Source organism: Thamnophis elegans, chromosome 3, assembly GCF_009769535.1.
Source record: "Thamnophis elegans isolate rThaEle1 chromosome 3, rThaEle1.pri, whole genome shotgun sequence".
Classification (NCBI taxonomy): Eukaryota; Metazoa; Chordata; class Lepidosauria; order Squamata; family Colubridae; genus Thamnophis; species Thamnophis elegans.
The window spans coordinates 33,330,703-33,343,513 of NC_045543.1; the positions used below are offsets into that span (position 1 = coordinate 33,330,703).

General features: G+C 40.0%; 2 protein-coding genes across 4 annotated transcripts in view; one reads left to right on the forward strand and one right to left on the reverse strand.

Annotated features, from left to right (window-relative positions):
* The window catches only part of RCBTB2 (RCC1 and BTB domain containing protein 2), a 73,859-nt gene that overhangs the window by 58,704 nt on the left and 2,344 nt on the right, over positions 1-12,811 (forward strand). Inside the window, exon 12 of one of the 2 annotated variants that reach the window (XM_032212956.1) lies at positions 3,877-4,754. The exons of the other annotated variant lie outside the window; for it this stretch is intronic. Coding sequence (XP_032068847.1) covers positions 3,877-3,933 — 57 coding nt within the window. The 3' untranslated portion in view covers positions 3,934-4,754. Of the gene's footprint in view, positions 1-3,876; positions 4,755-12,811 lie in introns of those variants that run through there. 2 annotated transcript variants of the gene reach the window in all.
* The window catches only part of RB1 (RB transcriptional corepressor 1), a 63,585-nt gene that overhangs the window by 6,199 nt on the left and 44,575 nt on the right, over positions 1-12,811 (reverse strand). Inside the window, exons 18-25 of one of the 2 annotated variants that reach the window (XM_032212950.1) lie at positions 11,731-11,849; positions 10,750-10,889; positions 9,023-9,168; positions 8,029-8,133; positions 7,291-7,404; positions 7,034-7,164; positions 4,846-4,876; positions 2,794-2,936 (exon numbers count right to left, since the gene is read on the reverse strand). In XM_032212950.1, the coding sequence (XP_032068841.1) occupies positions 2,794-2,936; positions 4,846-4,876; positions 7,034-7,164; positions 7,291-7,404; positions 8,029-8,133; positions 9,023-9,168; positions 10,750-10,889; positions 11,731-11,849 (929 nt within the window). Of the gene's footprint in view, positions 1-2,793; positions 2,937-4,845; positions 4,877-7,033; positions 7,201-7,290; positions 7,405-8,028; positions 8,134-9,022; positions 9,169-10,749; positions 10,890-11,730; positions 11,850-12,811 lie in introns of both variants that reach the window. The other variant, XM_032212949.1, reaches the window with a different exon arrangement.

Here is a 12,811-nt window from a genome sequence, read left to right on the forward strand (position 1 = left end):
CAGTTGGGTTAGATCCACAGTTAGGGCAGGTTTATCCCTTGAGTTCATCTCCCCCCCCCCCCCCCGGCCAGGTTTTTTATTTGTTCCCCTGTTTCAGACAATCCGCAAAGACAACTCCTGATGCGCTCGGTTATCCAGCACCTTTTGGACATTGATGCCATCGAGACGGTGCCGGTGGCCCAGCAACATCAGAGGTTTTACTCCATTCTGTTCATTATCCCCAAGTCCTCTGGAGGATGGAGGGCTATTTTGGATTTAAAGTGGCTTAATAGGTACCTACGATATGAGATTTAAAATGCATTCTTTGCAAACAATATTAGAAGGGTTAAGGCAGAGGGATTTTCTTACCTCTATTGACATAACGGAGGCATACTTGCATGTACCTATCCTCCAGGGTCACCATCAATTTTTGTGCTTCTGTTATGGAAATTGTCATTACCAATAAAGAGCCTTGCCCTTTGGGCTTTCTTCGGCTCCTCGAGCCTTCACTAAGATTTTGGCCACACTGGCTGCGCATCTGAAGACCGTACCCATTTGGCTACAATGCTATCTAGATTACATTTTGTACAATCAGGCTCACTAGACCAGGCCAGGTTCGATCTATCTATCACGATACAGGTTCTCCAGTCCCATGGATTCTCCATTAATAGAGACGAGTCATTTTACTCTACACCTGGGGACTTGGATTGACACGTTGCTGGAGCAGGTATTCCTCTCTGAGGAGAGACTGGACAACCTCTGGCAACTGGTAACCCAGGTCGAGAGGGAGAATAGGGTCTCTTTGGCCTCTCTCTCAAAACTGCTGGGGAAGATGGTATCTACCATTACAATTGTACCCTGGGCTAGGCTACACACCAGGGATCTGCAGTGTTTTCTTTTGCCCTTTCAAAAGAAATGAACCAGCACATCTCTGACTAAGGTCACCATACCGAGGGAGGTCTGTCAGCCCCTACAATGGTGGAGGTCCCCAGTCATTAATAAGGGGTGCCACTTTAAGGTGGAGAATAGAGTCACAATTACTACAGACATGAGTCTCCATGGCTGGGGGGGCACACGTTGAGCAACATATAGCGCAAGCCCAGTGGAGCAGAGGAGGCAGCCCAGAGCATTAATCTGCTGGAGCTCAGAGCCATTCGCCTATCCCTACAGAGCTTCACCCACTTCATACAAGGTCAGCATGTCTTAATCCTAACCGATAACATGACTACATCTGAACAGACAGCGGGGCACTAGATCGAAGCAGTTAATAAGGGAGGTCAGTGAACTGGATTGCTGGGTAACCTCCTTTCCATTACAGCTGAGCACATTTCTGGGGTAGACAATGTTCGAGCCGATTGGCTCAGTAGATCCTCAATTGACCAGGCTGAATGGAGACTGCACCCTTATCTCTTCCAGAAGATCATGTGGCGCTTTGGGGTTCCGGACATGGACCAGTTTGCCTCTCCAACCAATTCACAACTGCCTAGGTACCTTACGAGGTTCCATACGCCGGGTGCAGAGGGGATGGACGCCCTTCGTTATCCCTGGCCCCGGGGACTCCTGTAGCCAGGGTCATCCGCAAACTCATCTCCATCAGGGTGGACATCATCCTACTTGCCCCTCATTGGCCGTGGTGGCCTTGTTTCTACGACCTACAAGCGTTGTCCATGGAGCGACTCTGGAGGATCCCGCCAGACAGAGCATCCCTCAGTCAGAGATCGCTGGAGCATCTGGACCCTCAGTGGCTCCAGCTGACCACCTGGCGATTGAGCGGGGCGCTCTAAGACAAGACAGTTTCTCCTCCAGGGTCATTGACACTATCCAGGCCTCTAGGAGGCCCTCGACGGACCATATTTATAATGCAACATGGAGGACTTTCTGTATCTGGTGCTCGACCAGGGAGATCCCACCTTCCACTGCATCTGTTCCTCAGGTCCTGGAGTTTCTCCAGGACGGACTGGTAAAGGGGTTATCTCCTAATACTATTAGGCTGCTGGGAAGAACTTGATAGGTAAATAAAATGCCAAATCCAGTATCAACATTTGGCCAACTATGCAATGAACCATTTTATATTTTATAGGCCCAGGACAATTCCCCTTCACTCAATACAGCCCAGGCAAGCCAAATGTTGGGCATACCTGGTCTATAGCAATATTATGCTAATAGTATTTGTACCATCTGATATCAATATGTAAATAGAATAAATGATGCAAATAATAGAGAAATTTGTCCACTGCATCCAACTGGACTGAGATTTTTCTTACAAATATATAACAAATATCCTATCCAATTCCATTTTCTACAACATGTCAACCGAAAGGTATAAACCCAGTTAAAATCAATCCTGGGGATGTCCCATTGCTTAGTACAAATATGCATGGGAATATCTGACTGTCCACATATGTTTCGGTATGGCAAAAGACAGACTTCAGGCAAGCCAGGACTAATAGCATTAACTAATAAAATAATCCATTTTATAAAAATCAACTGACCCCCCCCCCATCTACATATCCCAACCATTCTCTTATGCACAAATCATTGCAATACAATGAAATGAGAGACATGAATCAAAAGCTAAAGTTTATTATATTGAGTTTACATATAAATTTAATGAAAATTAAACTATTCTGATGACTTTGTTATCATGTCTCTTTTTTCACCATAATCTCATAAAAATTACAACATTTCTGCCATAGACTAGATGGCAGAGATGGGTTTCCACATAGTAAGCCAAAATTTTATACGAATGAACCTAGATACTGAGATTAGGTCACCAATACAGACCTGTATTATTTTATTCAGAAATCAGCTCACCTTCCATCAGCTTCATCTTGACCTTCTATATCAAAACGCAATCTCTTCAAAGGCTTAGGAGTGGTGCTTAGTTCAGCGTTCCGTTTGAGATGACGATCACTGTTACATACCATCTTGTTTATCTTTTCAAACTTTTCAGAACTCTAGAATACCAGGAAGATAATTTAAAATTTAAATTAAAAAATAATGTATTTTTACATATGGGTGGATAAGTATTAATTGGAATTCTTTTAAGAGAAAATATAAATGGGACCCTTAAAACAAATTGACTGCATATTCCAAGCCTCTACGCATGTTCTTGTTCAGAATGCCGAGCAACCAAGAGTAACAGCTTTATAATTTTTTGAGTGTCCCTGGCAGAAAGAAGGAATTAATTTTGATTAATCAGTGAAATGACTTGCCTCCAACACTCAAGGTTTTTAAGAACAGATTGGACAACTGTTTGAAATGTTATAGGGTTTCCTGCTTGAGCAAGGGGTTGGACTAGAAGATCTCCAAGGTCCCTTCCACTTCTGTTATTCTGACATTCTGTTAAGGAAGGAGAAGCCATCTTTCTCCCGACCCAAACAGATCTTGCTCTGCTCTATTGCGTAGCACTAAAAAGCTGAAGCTTAGCACTGTTTCCTCCCAACGATGGCTATTTCTGGCTGCATCTTAAAAGCGGGTTGGGAGCCACTAGGCTTAAAGAAATGGCAATATTTTTTTATTTCGTTGCAGAATATCCCTGAAGACCACATAAAGTATATATATAGTTCTGGAGCCTGGGGAAGGCTCTGATGGATGCTCAGCATCGGGCACAGAGATAGAGCCAGGTCCGTCCAGCATTTTCCAGGCACAGAGGCAGCTGCCTTTGGAGTCAGAGATGAGTAAGAAGGAGGGACAGCTGGGGCCTGTTCCAGATGCGCATATGCGCAGAGCAGATAGGAGAGGTGAACAACGGAGGACAATGAGCCGGCTCAGGAAGCAAAACAAATGTGGATGCTGAATTGCCCCTCCCTGGCTCTACAATCTTTTGCACAACCATTACCTATGGCCCCATTTGAACCCTTTTCCTACTAATGAATGTCTGTTCTTTACTAATAGGTGGAAATAAAACATCTGGTAATTTTGGACCAGAAAAACAGGCAAGAGGAAACCTAGTGTCATGGCCCCTTTGGAGCCTGGTTCAAAGAAGTTGGAATTGTGACCATGCAATGGGGATAGCACGTTTAGAGAGGCCAGGAGCTGAGGACAATGCTGTCCCAGGTCCCGAAGGCATTGGGGGGGGGGGGGGTGTCAACCAGATGAAGAGCTACCTGCACTCATAGACACACGGGAGGATCGGCTACTGACAAGCAGCAGTGCTGATAAGCAGCAGATCATCTCTGATGAGGAACAGTTGCCTCCCCCCCTCGATCCAAGGGCACGAGGGCCTATGCAGAGCATAGGCAAGCTCGGAGAAGGGCTGTGAGGCTACTCAGGAGAAGGCTGCCCAACCCTCCATCACAAGGAACACCTGTAATGGATTGACTTAAGGAGAAGCTATGGGGATTTACTCTTTGCCAGGAACAATTGTTTGTTTTGGCTAACACTCGCCCGGCCTTGACTCATGCCTTTTGCCTTGCCCTGACGACTGTCTTTTGTCTCGTGCCTTGACTTTGCCTTGTGGAGTACAGTGTGTCTTGTGAACTCGCTTAGCTGGATGGACTCTTGGGACCCTGGAACTCAGATTGTGAGCGTGCTCCTACTCTGTGGACTTTTTTTGTTATATATGGGTTGTTTGGGGGAAGAGAGGTGGCTGTCTTCAGGGTAGCATAGGGTGGAGCCTTACCGGTCGTTAGAGGGTTGTTTGTTGGAACTTATAGCAATAAAGGTGCCTCTAGAGGCCTGCTTTGCCTTGATCATCTGGGTCATAAAACCTTGTGCCTTGTTTTTTCTTCCAGTGTCAACTATGACTTTAGATTGTTTCATCAAAAAATATAAGGAGAAACAAAACCTCAGCTAAATTTATATATTTAATTTAAATAATTAAATATATTTAATTTAAATAATTACTCAAAACAGGAAACTTACCCCAAAGGATTCACCAATTGAAACCAATATTCTGTGGGACAAGATAAAAAATATATTTAATATTTTTTCTAGAAATGACGTTTGAGACTAGACACTATATAGATATAAAAGCTATATTAATATAAAGCAATTTATATAACATTGTCCAGTTGTAGTATTACCCATGTTTTCCCGAAAGCAAGATCAGGTCTTATTTTCTTTGAGGCCCTAAAATAAGCACTGGGGCTTATTTTCGGGGGTCTTTCTCCCCACTTCTGCTTGCTTGTGGTGGGGCCGGAGGCCTTGCAGTATGCCAGTGCCTTGGCCGCAATGGGGGGGGGGCTGGAGCTGCTCCACGCATCCCACATCAGTTTATCTCAGGTCCTCCGGAACCAGCCCATCTACACCCCGATACCTGCCTCAACTCTCAGCTATGGCATTGGCCACCCCTCAGTCTCCTCCATTGCAGCCATGAGCAAGCAGAAGAAGTGGGTGGACTCCTGTACATTGATGTTGGTGCTGCTGCCACAAGGCAAGTATCGGGGCAAGCAGCGCCAGCCCCCCCACATCACGGCCAAGGCACTACAAACAACCAGACAGAATGGGCAGCCGGGAAGCTGCACAGGCTCTTAAGTAGGGGTTATTTTGGGGATAGGGCTTATATTTAGGCGCAAGCATAAAAAACCATGCTAGGGCGTATTTGGGGGGCAGGGCTTATTTTTAGGAAAAACATTGTATATAGATAATATTAATATCTATCTTACTAATTCCCAATGCTTCAACAGGACCCACTTTCTGAAGTCAGAAAAGCCAAAAGGAAATATTCTAAAAAGGAGATGCACTCATTAAATTTTGATTATGCCAAAGTCAAAAGCGCATCCAGAAATTATTCAAACATGTAGATAAATTAATCTGGATTTGATTTTTGCTTCAATTTTTGGAGATTCATAAAGATAAATTTTGAGTTTTATTAATCCAATTTTTTTTTAGAGTCAATCATGATTTTCAGCTTGAAATGGAATAGATACCTTCTCTGACAATAAATAGATACCTTCTCTGACAATAAATCTAAAATGGTCATTCTAAATACTCAAATCATATTCATGAGGCTTAACCTTTAAACATAATTGTACCTGAAATGTTTTTTCTTCCCAATAATAATCAGAAAAATACATGAAAGTTCTGTGAAACAGTCTTCTCATTCATGTTTTGTCACATATGTAGTTTCTAGGAAAATATTCAAGCCTCAACAGGTTTTACTTTAAAATAAGCTTCCTTGGTCAGTCAGTGAGTTTATCTGCCAGAATGCCCTAAAACCTGCCCAGAAGCAGTCAACTTAAAGTGGGTGGGAAGCGCTTGCTTATTTACACAACTTTTGCGGAGAGGGGAAGGGCAGATTCCCTTTCAAAGAACAGCTCCATCTTCTTTGCTCCATCTGGTGCCCTACAGTTTCTCTAGCCCTTGTGTTGAGTAATGTCATATTAGCATTAGGACAAAGTAGCTCTGTTTTTATTTCTTTGGGGCAAGCTCTCTTTCATCCCAGTGTTAATGTGTTCTGTGAGCACTATTTTTCACTACTCTCGGGTTTTGATTTTTTTTTTATCATCTTTTCAGAAAAACTGTATTTTACAATAAAATATGGGTAAAAACTGCAGCAAAATAAGGGGTTATTAGTTGATGGAAACTGGATCCGTCTCTAATCAAGAATGGGCGCTGCTGTTCACATCAGCAATTGAGGCCAGCTACGTGAGTGTCAGAGAGGCAAAATAGCAATTACTAGTAAGCAGCAGGGATGGCAGTAAGCAAGCCAAGAGAAAGGGAGATAGAACTGATCACTCTTCCCTATTAGCTATTTGAATCTATGGTTCCCTTGGCCTCATTAGAAGTCCCCCATAGACAGCTCAAGATGAAAGTCCACATGAGGCTCTATTAGCCCACTAACAAATACATTAAAGTCTAGGAAACTATGAATGCCATTCACATTACATCCAGAATATCTATATAGAATATATATATAATCTTTGGGATCAAGATTTCTTTTGAGGGTGAGGGTGCGCAGATTGTACAAACAACTTTTTATGTCTAATCAAATAGATATTTCCTACAATGGAAGATAAGCAGAATGTGATCACTTCTATTAAAACTGAAAAATATCTATCTAGCTTAGGTTGGTGTTTGATTTAGTTGCTTAAAGGAATAATTTACTAACCTTGTTCTGGGTGTCATTTTTGTGGGTGACAATAGCCCTTCAGAAAATTTGCTGGGATTCTTCAAAGGTGAGACATAGATGTTATTTCCAGCAGAAACACGTAAAGGAGAATTAGAAAACTTATAAGGGCTCTGTAGAATGTGAGGAATGGGTGTTAATGTTGGAGGCTGGAAGATGAAATTTTAAATTAGCGCTATGGGGATTTGTCAATTTTTATTGAGAAATATTCATTAGAGGATAGATGCATAATTACTTACCCTATTGGAAGCATATTGCAAAATATTAGTTTTCAGTCTTTGCATAAATACCATGTTGTAGAAGACTATAATGGAATCGTATTGTCCTTCCCTGATCAACACACACTTGAATGTCTAGGTGAAATTGATTAGAAATTTAAGCATCAGCCCTCTATAACAACTTCTTCCAGTAGCTATATCTGTTTGTGATATCTCTGTTATACTTAATTTGTACAGGATTTTCCTTCTTTGGAAAATTCTCATGCTCACACTCCCTCCCCCAACAATGTTAGCTTCCTTAACCTGATGATGATTTATTCAGAAAATGTTTGGTCCTGAATGAATTAAAAATATAATGAATAAATTACTGTTCAGAGAATTTCACTTTTTTTTTAATCATCCTTTTCAAATGCTTTAGACAGGTGGTATGCTGAATAAAATGTGAGGGACCTATTTTTAACTGGCATCTCATGCTTAGATATAGTGATATACTGATTAATGTTGACATTATACTTAGTTTTTGACCACATATTCATTTGGAATTTTGAGAACATGTGGCATTCTTGCAAAATGAATAATCTGGCTAATATTTCTGACTGCTAGCAGAAAGGCAAGTTAATAAAATTGTTTCCTACCACAACTGCTAGAAGATGTCAGAGATAACATCCATAAATCAGTGATGTCTAAAAGCTTCTGGTTGTTTACTATTGTTGCAAAGGTACTCAAGACAAAATAAGAATGCTAAAAAGAGTCCCATACCTCTTGATTTGCATTGTTGAGTTCCTTGTATGCTGTCACAATAGTTTTAAACCTGAGATCAATATTCTTCACCTTACATATGCCATACATGGAACACATCATAATCTGTTTAAATACAGAGAGGAGCCATCAAAATTCGTCATTAAAAAAAGTTCAGCCCTGGCTTTTCAGGAATGGAAAAAGCTTTGAGACCTTAGCTATTGGAGCTAATTTAATTTAATTTTAGTTTAATTTTGAAAATATGTAAAGTTTATTTAAACAGTTGAAATAACAAACATAACAAGGTAATAAAATTATAAGAATAATAAAACTATGTAATATTAAATACCATTTTAACAAAAAAAAAACCAAAATCTTTTAAACATTGTACTCCAAAATAATTGGGGCAGCAACCTGAGAAAGGTTCATGTAGATATTTAACATGAGAAATAGATATGGAGCACCAATTATATGCCAAACTTGGGAACGATATTGAATCCTTTAGTTCCTAAATTTACCACTCTAAATAGGGATACTAGCTTTCAACGATAAATAATCCTGAAGGAACCTAATGGATTCATACTCCCTCTAATCTTGTCTCACCATTTGTGTGTTACTGCTTGTTTCTCACATACTTTGGCCATGTCATGCGGAGGAATTCACTGAAGAAAGCAATTATGTTTGGAAGAGTTAGCAAAAAAGGAAACCTGGCTGTCAAAAGGAAACATTTGCTGGACACCATCAAAGCCGTCAGCAGCCAGAGCACAGAAAAGCTCAAAGCAGTCCAAGATTGAAAGATGTGGAGAGATCTGGCCCACAGAACTGCCAAGAGACGAACATGACTGAAGGGATAACATTATCATTTCTTTTTGCTTGCCTATCATCAAGTTTCTGATAGGCCTAAGGCAATGTAATGTAACATAATGTTATGTAAAATTGCCATTGTTTAAGCATGGAAAAATCTAAATGAAAAAAAGTAAAATAGTAAAAGAGCCCATCGAGTCAAATATATTACCTGGTCTAAGTGTCTGTCTTTCATCAGTTCATATTCATTTTGCAGTGTGTGATGAAAAAGGGTCCATATCAAATGTTCAAGTTCAGGATGGTCAGGCAGAAGACGCAAACACAAGTTATTTAATCGTCTATAAGCCAAGCAATACACTGGAGGAGAGAATTGTTTATAAATTATAAACAAGGTCAAATCAATATTTATATTTATACAGACACAGGGAGATAATGTAATACAATGTACAGAATAGTTTAAGAGTTTACTCCAGGAATGTAACAAGGTGTATGTGTTATTTTAATCACACCAAAAATTATATTAGCTTGTACAAAGATAGCATATTTATTGAGAAACAATCACTTTTGAGAATGGTATAGAAGCTCTTCTTTTCTAATAACTCTGCTGTGATTTCAGCAGAAGTGTTTTTAGTAATCTGAGATCATTGCTTGAATTTGCAGGAACATATTAGGAATTAGTCATATATAATAATGAAATAATGTTTTAATTTGGTAAAACTATATGTAACCTGTTTCCCTGAAAATAAGACCTTCCCAGATAATAAGCCCAATCAGGCCTTTGAGTGCATGCGCTAAAATAAGCCCTCCCCTGAAAATAAGGCCTCTTCGAAAATATTGTAATACAGCAGCAGCCATGAGGTGACTACGCTCTCTGCCTCCTGCACCTCAAAAATAACAAGACCCCCCCTGAAAATAAGGCCAAGTGCTTATTTCAGGGGTCAAAAGAAAATAAGACTCTGTCTTGTTTTCAGGGAAACACGGTAAGAAAATTTTGTGACTCATATGTCATGGGCAGGTAATTACAGAAGATATCAAGAAATGCATTAAAATGTTTAAGAAATATTGATAATTTACATAATGATATACTTCAGGACTATTTTTAAATTGCAAAAAAGTTAGTGGTAAAGGGAGGCAATGCATTAACTTAGAACCAAAACATGCCTGAAATATCTGTTCCGTCTCCAGTCCTTCCCTCCAGCCAGAAGTAGCTTTTGTCAGGCAAAAAAGACTGGCACGGGAGACTTCCTGGTGCAGTTGGCTCACCTGCCCCCTCACCTGCTACCTTCATGATTTACTCTAGATCAGGGATGTCCAACCTGGCAACTTTGGATCTCAACTCCTAGAAGTCTGAGAGTTAAGGTCCACTAGTCTTAAAGTTGCCAGGATTGGACATCCCAATCTAGATTCAACAAGAGATAATGTTGAAAAATAGTTTGCGAGCTGCACTGGTTACCGAATTGGTCTCCGGATACGCTTCAAGGTGCTAGTCGTCACTTACAAAGCCCTTCATGGTATTGGACCTGGGTACTTGAGAGACCGCCTGCTGCCAATTACCTCCCAAAGACCCATTAGATCACACAGATTAGGCCTCCTCCGGGTTCCGTCTACTAGCCAATGTCATCTGGCTACTACCCGGGGGAGGGCCTTCTCTGTGGCGGCTCCGGCCCTTTGGAACGAGCTCCCCGCAGAGATTCGGACCCTCACCTTTCTCCAGGCCTTCCGAAAAGCCGTTAAAACCTGGCTGTGTCAGCAGGCCTGGGGTCGATGAGTTCCCTTCCCCTCTTGAATTGTGTGGCTGTTGGTGGTTTTTAAATTCCCTGTTGTAGTTCTTGTGTTTTCCCTCCCCCCCTCCTTTGGGTTTGTGTGCCGCCCTGAGTCCCGCCGGGAATAGGGCGGCATATAAATAAAATGAACCTTGAACCTTTAAAATCCACCTACCTTTTTTATAGAAATATGACAAAGAAATAGATTTATGAGGTTTCTGAGATTGATTTAGCCCCACAGCCTGCGACTCCGGAGAAGAATATACAAAAGTGGAAGAAACTTTTTTCTTAGGGGACTTCATGGGAGAGAGATACCTTTAAAAAAAGGATACAGAGATACAGAATAAAAAGGGTAATATGGGTAATAATATTCTAAATCACAAGCCTAATTTTCAAAATGACTGGGTAAAAGGTGGGCTACCTCCTTCTCCATTAATTTCTTTCCAATCCATCTCTCAATGACTGTTACTAATAAGACACAGCTCACACAGCTAGAAAAATTGCAGACAAAACATCATACAGTATCTCTTTCCTGCTGCACTTCTTTGTTTACTGTCTTACCCTACTTACATTTTAATTCAAGTTAAACTTGCATTTGCTGTAAACCTCCTTAGATGCCATAATGTCTCAAAGATAGTAATATACAGAATAAAAATATCAGAAAGTAGCACTGTTCAAACAGATAAAAGGATGGTAAAGGATGCTGCAAAGTGCAAGATATGGAATCATGGATTTAAACTGCAGACTATCTGCATCTATAGGGGGAAGCAGATCAACAAAAACAACCTTGCATTAAGAAAAAACCTGCACACTCTTTTCTGCATTATAACGATATCTGCCTGCCCCCCCAAAAAGCAAAGCTTGCAACACAACAGCAGAACACTACTTTCATGATTTTGACAAAATCAGCAAGTACTGAAGCTTATGATTACAGGAAAGCAAATTCTGAGTGAATATTAGAGAAATTCTTAAGAGAAAGTACCACTTGACAATGGTAACAGTTACCCAAATAGGTAGCAAGCTTCCGTTTCCTGCTGCATTATGTTCAAGCAGATGCTACACAACCATCTATCAGCAATCTTTTAATCTGGATTCCCATAGAGGGTATCTCTGTATGAAAGTGGAAAATATTTCCTTTGAGGACCATCTTACTTACAAATCTGCAGCACTGTGGTTATGTTGATGAGGCTGAGTAAAATAGTTGGCAGGTTCAGGCTCATCAGCCTGCCCCTCTCGGTCTTTGGACTGCTTTATCAGTTCAAATAATGGTGAATTCTATAAAAGACACCAAACAATAATTACGTTTCTTATTTAAATTCTTCTTACTCATAACACAATAGTCTATCTTAGAAATGCTATTTATCAGTACTCAGAATGGAAGCTAACTTTCATATATGTTTCAAACATTTGTCAATACAGCTTTTAACCGCAAGGAATTTAGCAACTATAATACTTATATATGAAGTATATATGCATACAGAAAGCTGCATGTTAAGTTATTTAAATAATTATATTAGTAAATCACAAATTATGAAATATATAAAGAAATCAATGAGATACAAGCATACACAAATTTGTAAGACTTTGTAAGACTATCCTGATTTATTTTAATTTGTGTCGCAAATAAGCTTGATTTCCACATTAATAACACCATCTAAAAATGTGCTATACTGAGTCCCAATAAGGTTCAATTCTATAAGCTTATAATATTAGATGGACAGGCCTTCTAAATCTTGCACTGCCAATTCTGGTTGCCAATGAAAAAAGGGCAGTGCTGCAGAGTACCATAATAGCATCCAAGTCCTGAAACTTCCTAAATGTCTCTTATTCAAGTACTATGTAGGTACGATTCAAAGGAATACTTCTTATTTAACCCTGGAACGAAGATAAGGCCATATAAAGGAAAATGGCCAAGAAATGAATAGTAAAACAATTCCCAAATATTATACATCAGAATAACAATATTGCACAATGTTATCAAAAAGGCAATCTGTGATATAAACTTTTTCAAAATATTGGTAAGAAGGAAGCATGCTCGGGGGTGATGAAATATTCTCTAAAAGTTGGGAAGGAACCAAAATCATAGCTGAAATTGAATGAAATAACCTCGAGGCTCATAGAATGCTGCACACATTGTACACCTCAATTATCAACATCTGATTTAAAAACAATCAAAATAGCTTTTATTATTTCTAGCTTAAGTCATTGTACTATGGAGGCTCCCAAAATTAAACTAT